The sequence below is a fragment of the Dipodomys ordii genome, unplaced genomic scaffold (genome assembly GCF_000151885.1).
Source record: "Dipodomys ordii isolate 6190 unplaced genomic scaffold, Dord_2.0 Scaffold84, whole genome shotgun sequence".
NCBI lineage: Eukaryota > Metazoa > Chordata > Mammalia > Rodentia > Heteromyidae > Dipodomys > Dipodomys ordii.
In genome coordinates this window covers 5,151,567-5,159,851 of record NW_012267300.1, presented here as the reverse complement: position 1 = coordinate 5,159,851, position 8,285 = coordinate 5,151,567, and the positions used below count along the sequence as shown (strand labels likewise).

General features: G+C 48.3%; 1 protein-coding gene across 10 annotated transcripts in view; it reads left to right on the top strand.

Annotated features, from left to right (window-relative positions):
* Positions 1 to 989: 989 nt before the first annotated feature.
* Dcaf11 (DDB1 and CUL4 associated factor 11) overlaps positions 990 to 8,285 on the top strand; it is a 15,187-nt gene continuing 7,891 nt past the window's right edge. Inside the window, exons 1-13 of one of the 10 annotated variants that reach the window (XM_013025431.1) lie at positions 990 to 1,102; positions 1,702 to 1,881; positions 2,812 to 2,939; positions 3,158 to 3,285; positions 3,525 to 3,589; positions 3,851 to 3,951; positions 4,168 to 4,314; positions 4,666 to 4,720; positions 5,059 to 5,127; positions 5,762 to 5,819; positions 5,915 to 6,100; positions 7,052 to 7,205; positions 7,785 to 7,937. In XM_013025431.1, the coding sequence (XP_012880885.1) occupies positions 1,727 to 1,881; positions 2,812 to 2,939; positions 3,158 to 3,285; positions 3,525 to 3,589; positions 3,851 to 3,951; positions 4,168 to 4,314; positions 4,666 to 4,720; positions 5,059 to 5,127; positions 5,762 to 5,819; positions 5,915 to 6,100; positions 7,052 to 7,205; positions 7,785 to 7,937 (1,399 nt within the window). In that variant the 5' untranslated portion in view covers positions 990 to 1,102; positions 1,702 to 1,726. Of the gene's footprint in view, positions 1,103 to 1,262; positions 1,420 to 1,508; positions 1,882 to 2,811; positions 2,940 to 3,157; positions 3,286 to 3,524; positions 3,590 to 3,850; positions 3,952 to 4,167; positions 4,315 to 4,665; positions 4,721 to 5,058; positions 5,128 to 5,761; positions 5,820 to 5,914; positions 6,101 to 7,051; positions 7,206 to 7,782; positions 7,938 to 8,285 lie in introns of those variants that run through there. The other 9 variants (XM_013025428.1, XR_001175411.1, XM_013025429.1 and 6 more) reach the window with 9 other exon arrangements.

Here is an 8,285-nt window from a genome sequence, read left to right as displayed (position 1 = left end):
CCGCAGTTAGTGGAGTCCGGCAAACGAGGCCTGTGGCGCTGGTTTCAATGGCCGCCGACGGCGGAGCATTGAAGGAGGCCCGGGACTCTTCTGTGTGCACAGCTCCGTTCGCTGAAGCAGGGCAGAGAGGAGCAGGGCGGCGCACCGCGCCCCGGCCCCGCTGGGAACCGGGGGGCTCGGGGCCGCGACCCGCTTTGGGGGGGATCGCAACCCCGCTGGGAGAGGGGCTGGTGCGCAGCGCGAACCCGGGGAAGCCACACCTCCCAACCCCCGCCCGGGTTTCGGACGCGGCCGATCCCGACCTTGAACTCCCGCCCTGTTACTCATAAACCCAAAGGCGCCCAAGGTTCGCGACGCCGGAACGTGCGGACGACCCGCGGCGCGGGGCGGAGCGCCGGCACGCAGAGCTTAGGGAAGGTCGGCAAATCCCGGAGCGCCAGGGGGCGTCTAAAGGAAGTGGTGCCTCCGAAAGGCGAAGAGGAGGTGGGACGAGAGTATTAGGGACCGTCTGCAAAGACCGTAAAGGGATCGTCTAAAAAAGGACAGAGCAAAAAATAAAAAAAGGACAGAGCGTTTAAGGAACAGTCTACAAAGGGCCATTTCCACAAGAAAAAGGCTTCCCAGAAGGTGATCCCCATCTGTGACGCTGAGGCGCCAGTCCTTCAGGCCGGGTCGACCGAGTTCAAGGCCAATCTTAAGGGATCCAAAGCAAACGGTTCGCTCTTGAAAAAATACTTCCACCTCCCAGCCATTACGCTATCTCTATCTAGTAAGCTTGACAATTCCGCTTAGATCACCCACTAAACACGCAAGCCCCTCCACGCACAAGCTCTTACTCTGGTCCTCAAGTCCCCTCCCACACTTCCTCCCGCCCACCTATCAATCACGGGACTCCCCTATCCAGTCAGCGGGCTAAGGGGGCGGGACCACCACTGGTGTCACGTGACGTCGTCCGCCCGCCGGCCCGGAAGCCCGGAGATACGTGACGCCGGAGGCTCGTGACCGTGGAGTGGTTGTGGTTGGCTGCTGCTGAAGCGGCAGTCGGTGTAAACAAGGCCTTCCGCCCTTGCGCCCTTGCGCGTCCAGAAACCGCTCTTGGCTGGTGGGTAACCGCAGGGGGAGGTGCTTATCAGCTTCCTCTTTCCTTGTGGTGTACACACCCCCGGCACACCACGTGGGCGTGAGGCTAAGGAGTGGGTGTTAGGCCAAATTCTAGCGTCATTGGCTGTCGCTACCCACAAGAAAGCACTCTGATTGGTTGAGAGGGGGGCGTCGGGGGGTCTCTGAATCCTAAGGCTTCTGATTGGCTAGATGAGATTAGCTAAGAGACGCTTTCTTCCTTGAGAGGTTTTGATTGGTGGGCCGGAGAGGTTACCTGGGAATCCACCCCCTCAGGGGACTTGGATAGGTGAGTTTCAGGTAGGAAACTGAGAAATTCCTTTTCAGAGGATTCTTATTGGTAAACTAGGGTTGTGCTTTCTTTCTTTCTGCTTTCTTTCTTTCTACAGGGTTGAGAAAGGTTTGTGTTCCTGGAGCCTTGGGAGTTGTCATAGGCTAAAGAGAAGGAATCCTAGTCCCTAGGAAGGGTCATCCCCCCCACCCTAATGATAACTACCACCCTATTTCAGGAGACCGTGTATTTCTAGAGCAGGCTTTGCTTTCACCAAACTCAAGGAGGTGACAGGAAAAGCCCTTGCACAGGATTTAAGGATGCTGTGACCAGAAGATGGGATCCCGAAACAGCAGCAGCGCAGGATCCGGGTCTGGAGACCCCTCCGAGGGCTTGTCCCGAAGAGGGGCTGGCCTGCGTCGGAGTGAGGAAGAAGAGGAGGAGGATGAAGATGTGGATCTGGCCCAGGTACTGGCCTATCTCCTCCGCAGGTAACTTACCCTCTGGAGTGACCCCACTGGGTGCCACCACAGTCCCCTGCTCTCAACTCCAAGCAGGAAAATTACAGAGAATAGGAAATATAATCCCAAAATGCAAACCCTAGGATTATTATGTTTTCAGAACGACTTTCCCAGGGAATACCCATGGCACTCATCTCCACACTCAGAGTGATTCTTACCTAGGGCAGGTCACCAGCAGGACCCCCCTCTTGTGCTTGAGAAGCTGCTTAGGGGAGCTTCCCTGGCTATAACTACACGAATGTAACCTATTTTCCAACTAAGTAAAGGAAGAGGAAAAAGAGGGCCCTAGTAGGAAAGGAGAGATGTGAGAGGTAAAGGCAAAAGTTGGGGAAGGGGTGTTATAAAGCTCATGATATGTGATATGAGGCTGTGTGGATTTACTTGAAAAACAAGTTTAAATTGACCTAACTATAACCTTGTTTTTGAGAAGAGAAAAGAATGCTTTGGAGGAGTGAACCACCAAAGGGTGCAGCTGGCTTTGTTTCTTTGATTATGGTTCCTTGGAAAGAAGATGGGCCTTAGGATCCCTTCAGAATTTAGTGTTCAATGCTGTATTCCTCCAGCAGAATTTAAGATATAAATGTTCTCAGATTTTTTAGCTCTTTGGCTTAGTGGTAGAGAGTGTTGCCTAGAATGTATAAGGTCCTGAGTTCAATCCCTGCACTACCAGATTGAGGAGGGAGAATTTTTAGCTCTCTGGGAACTCAACTTAGTAGGTTAATCTCCACAGCATGTTGGACTTCTGTGTTTTTGCTCTAAGAGTATAAGTCAGATTCCCACTGTGTCTTACAGATGATTGAAAATAGTACCAAATGTGTTAAGGAACGAATAGCCATTGACTCTAAACATAGTTGACTTGGGAAAGGGGTCCCCTCCTTTATAATGGGGATCTCTCCACAGAGGACAAGTGAGGTTGGTGCAGGGAGGAGGTGCAGCAAACTTACAACTCATTCAGGCCCTCTCGGACTCGGAGGAAGAGCATGACAGTGCCTGGGATGGTCGTCTCGGGGATCGATACAACCCACCTGGTAAGAGGAAAGATAGTCTGAGGCTTTACCATGGAAGAGACTTTCACTAGAAATCCCCAAATTCAAGAAGATAAAAATCATTTAATATGTGAGAGAGACCCTTCAGCCATAGTACATTCAACATTATTGATTGGGCTTGGACACAAATTTTGCTAGCTGTCTTGTAGGCATGGAAGATCTTTTTGGTACTCATAGTGGATGAATCTTTTTGTTCTCAGTGGATGCAACCCCTGACACCAGGGAGCTGGAATGCAATGAAATCAAGACACAGGTGGAATTGGCAACAGGGCAGCTGGGACTTAGGCGGGCAGCCCAGGAACGCAGCTTTCCTCGAATGTTGTACCAGGTAGGCCGCGCCACCTTCAGCCAGCCTGCAGCAGTCCTGCTGAGGCAGTCAGAAGTCCTGCCAGTCCCAGAGGAAAAGGAAGAAAACTTCCCAAGGAAAGGGGCTAGAGAGTTAGCTAGCCTGCTTCAACGTGCTGTGGGATCTCCGTTTCTGAGCAAGAGCAGTATCCTTGGAGGAGGGGGTTTGACTGAAGTAGCTCTCTCTTTCTGCTAGCAATATCTCCAATCCCTTCCATTTAGAGAGAACGGGGCCTCTGCCACCAGGGAAGCTTCTCCCTTGGAGAACAGTCTCAAGTGATGTCTCAGTGAGTATGGGGTTTGGTTGAGAGACTCAAAAGGCCAGATAGGTCTAATCTCTTAAGCTTTAAAAGAAGGTAGAGTTGAAACAATCCTCAGTGGCATTAAGGTTAAGTTAAAGGGGTTTGAAATTTTGAGAGTGAACAAGTAGAAAAGCAGTCATTTTTGAGGATGATGGAATGAATGAAAGACAATTATACACGAAGCCAAAAAGGAATGTACTGATAGTCCATTCTGCTCCTGAGTTCTCCTTCCCTCTGTTTCACCAGCTTCTTGCCCAATGATCTGGGCTTCATTGATACCTACTCTCAGAAGGCTTTCTGTGGCGTCTACAGCAAAGACGGTCAAATATTCATGTCTGCTTGCCAAGGTACCAGACCCTGGTCCTATTAAACTGCCTTCCTATAAAACAAGGAACATTCCCCTTCATGTAGACTAGAATGCCCCAGACCCAGGGAGGTCAAAACTTGGCTTATAGATGCTTAGTGTATGTTTCCCATGGTAAAGGGGAGACTCCACAGACACACTGAATGATATAGATCTAGGAAGCCTACTTCATAATTCTGCCTGATCCCTGTATTTACAGACCAGACAATTCGACTATATGACTGCCAGTATGGCCGCTTCCATAAATTCAAGAGCATCAAGGCCCGGGATGTAGGCTGGAGTGTTCTGGATGTGGCCTTCACCCCTGATGGAAACCACTTCCTCTACTCTAGCTGGTCTGATTACAGTGAGTATGCATAAGATTCTCCAGCCTGGGACTTAAGACAAGCCCTCTCTGAGACAGGCCTTCATGCCTTACCCTGGGAAAATCATTTTTAAGGTGCTCTGACATTCTTGCCCTTGATTCTGGTTTTGTTGTTGTTATTTGTTTCATTTCTGTGTGTGTGAGAGAGAGAGAGACGTTCTGAAAAAGGACATTATGCTTTGTAGCCCAGACTGGTCTCAAACTCACAATCCTGTTTCCACCTCCTGAGTACTGCAATTACAGGCTTATGCCACCAGACATGGCCTGTTCTCTTAGTTTCATTTCCACTCTTAGTCCCCCATCCATGAAAGATTTTTGTTTCTCTTGTCTTAGTTCATATCTGCAACATCTATGGGGAAGGAGACACACACACTGCCCTGGATCTAAGGTACTGGCTTCCTTTTCTCCTCATAGTTATAGAAACTTTTAAAGCAAGGCTCTCCAGGAGCAAACTTCTTGAACTGAAACTCCCACTTTAAGAAAAAAGTATAATAGTTGCAAGTTTCTGTGTGAATCCTGGGAATTCCTGCCTATTCTGTTAGCCAGAAGACCAGGGTAAAAGATGGTTTCAGCATTGTTCTGAGTTCTTTTCTTACTGAGATGATTGTAGCATGTGCCAGCAGGCCTGGTTTATTCTTTTCTTTCTAATCCTCACAGCTTCTCTGTAAGTTAATGAAAGCTTGAAAAGGACATCACTTAACACAGCTCCCTTTTTGCTCTCCGCAGGCCAGATGAGCGTCGCTTTGCTGTCTTCTCCATTGCTGTCTCCTCTGATGGACGAGAAGTACTGGGAGGGTGAGTGTGAACAATGTGTCCCTCAATTAATGAGGTAGGAGTTCTGCTAGAGATTGATTCTGTTTTTCAGAGACTACACTGGCAACTATAGAGAACTACTTGACTTCTCCAAGGTCAAGGTTTACAGGCTTACTTTCTTACCATACTAGATTTAGTTACTTACCATTGCCCCAGTATGAGGTAACAAGTCTCAAGCCTCCTTTAAAGAAAAAAGCTAACTCCTCTCCTACTTCCTGTGCAAGAACAGAAAGGGATGGCTGGGTCCTGGTAGCACATGACTGTGACTTAGCTTCTCAGGAGACTGAGATCTGAGGATCACAGTTTGAAGCTCACCTGGACAGACAAGTCTGAGTGACTCTTAGCTTCAGTTAACCAAACAAAGAGAGAAATGGAGGTGGGGCTCAAGTGGTAGAGAACCAGCAGCAGCTAAAAAAAAAGGCTAAGCAAGAGTACAAGGCCCTGAATTCTTGTGTGTATGTGCCTGTACACATGCACACGCACATGCACACATATATATACACACATAACATACAGAGGCTCCTCAGTAAGACCTCTCAGCAGGACACTCCAGAACATACATAGTATGAGCTCTCTCAGTCCTGGCTTCTGGACCCTCCTTATCTCTTCCTTATAGGGCCAATGATGGCTGCCTATATGTCTTTGATCGTGAACAAAATCGGCGTACCCTTCAGGTATTGTTTCTGAGACTTAGGACCTCTTCCTCCTGGTTTAGCTTGTTTTAAGACTAGAAAGAAACCTTAAATGTCTTGGTTCCTTTCTCTCCCAGATTGAGTCTCATGAGGATGATGTGAACGCAGTGGCCTTTGCTGATATAAGTTCCCAAATCCTGTTCTCTGGGGGAGATGATGCCATCTGCAAGGTGTGGGATCGCCGCACCATGCGGGAGGATGACCCCAAGCCTGTGGGTGCACTGGCTGGACACCAGGATGGCATCACTTTCATTGACAGCAAGGTGGGCAGGGAGACCAGGCTACACAGCTAGACTTCCAAGGTTCTTTTTTTATTTTATTTTATTTATTTTTTTGGTCGGTTGTGGGGCTTGAACTCTGGGCTTGGGCGCTGTCCCTGCGCTCTTCAGCTCAAGGCAAGCACTCTACCACTTGAGCTACAGCGCCACTTTCAGTTTTCTGGTGATTTATTGGAGATAAGAGTTTCACGGACTTTGCTGCCCAGGCTGGCTTTGAACCCTGATCCTCAGATCCTAGCCTCCTGAGTAGCTAGGATTACAGGTGTGAGCCACCGGCGCCTGGCTTCCAAGGTTCTTATTGCCCAAGAGGGCATAAAAGTGGGTTAGGATTGGAACTTGACACGTTCCTCATTAACCAAAGGTGTGCAAGAGCTAGACTTTAATGAAAGGCTTAAGTAGGAAACATGAGCCCCTTCTGTACCCACCAGTCTATAAGGAACAAGGCAGGGCTTTCTTTACAGGAAAAGTAGAATAATCTCATAATACAGGATGCAATAAATGACCCACCCAGTGTCCTGGGTAAAGAATGGAAAATGTATTCAGTGGTGGGATCTGAAACCAAACATCAGTGTGAAGTTCACTGGAGATAAAGAAACAAGCTGAGCTAGCTATTCAGGGGGCTGATATCTGAGAATCAAGGTTTGATGCTGGCTCAGGCAGGAAAAGTCCGTGAGACTCTTATCTCTAATCACACAAAAAGCCAGAAGCAGAGATGTGGCACAAGTGGTAGAGCACTAGCCTTGAGCATAAGAGTTCAGAGATAATACCCCAGGTACTATCAGTATCCAGAGACAAGGCCCAGTACTGGCACACACACAAAAAAGAGACAGAGCAGCAAAGTCAGAGCACTGGAGTTCTTACCCTAGAGCAAGGGAGTTAGACTGATAGGCACTGACATTGGCAGTCTCTGATGCTTCCATCCATTTTTGGAATCAGGGTGATGCCCGGTATCTCATCTCCAACTCCAAAGACCAGACCATCAAACTCTGGGATATCCGACGCTTTTCTAGTCGGGAAGGCATGGAAGCTTCACGCCAGGCTGCCACACAGCAAAACTGGGACTATCGCTGGCAGCAGGTACCCAAAAAAGGTGAGAGTAGAAGTAGAACTGAAATCTTCTGATTGTCATCAAGGGTGGTAATTAAAATCATTTCTGGTAAGGCCTGGCATGGGCACAGTGAATTTATCTATTTTCTATGAGTCCTGGAACCCTTCCATCAGTCATTTTTTCAAGGCATGAATTTTATTGTTGAGATACAGGGATTCCTAGGATTGGTGCCTGGGTAGGAGGTCAACAGTTGAAGCCTGGCTAGGCAGTTATCTTTGAGTGTTGATCTTTTAAAAAGATAAGTGATATAAGGCAAACCAAAAGCAGACTTCCCAAAGCAGGGTGTCATTGGCTCATGCCTGTAATCCTAACTACTCAGCAGGCTGAGGTCTGAGGATAGCTGTTCAAAGCCAGCCTATGCAGGAAAGTCTGTGAGACTCTTATCTCCAATAAACCACTCAGAAAACCAGAAGTGGCACAGTGGCTCAAGTGGTAGAGCTCTAGCCTTGAGCTGAAGAGCTGAGAGACAGCACCCAGTCCCAGAGTTCAGGCCCCATGACTGACAAAAAAGAAAAAAACCATACTCCCTAATCTAATGCTCTCTTGTTCATCCTTCCCCAGCTTGGCGGAAGCTGAAGCTCCCAGGGGACAGCTCCTTGATGACATACAGGGGCCATGGGGTGCTACACACCCTTATCCGCTGCCGATTCTCCCCAACTCATAGCACAGGCCAGCAGTTCATCTACAGTGGCTGCTCCACGGGCAAAGTGGTTGGTAAGCATCAGAACAGAGGCCTCAGAAGGAGCAAGAACGTTTCTCTGGCACTCCACCTATAATCTCAGTGACCACCTTCAAGTGAAATTCAACTTAGCTTGAAGCAGGAAAGGCAGAAAAGATTCTACTCATAAGCATTTTAAATTAGGCAAAGGAACATAGAATTCTAGTGAGTAAATATATTACTAAAAATACAGTTGCTTTTGTTTTTTAGCCAAAGAAAGGGGCTGCAGATGAAAGGTAGGAGGGAATAGAGGGAAAAAATAACATGAAAAGACCACATCTGCTGGGTACTGGTGGCTCATGCCTATAATCCTAGCTACTCAGGAGGCTGAGATCTGAGGATCA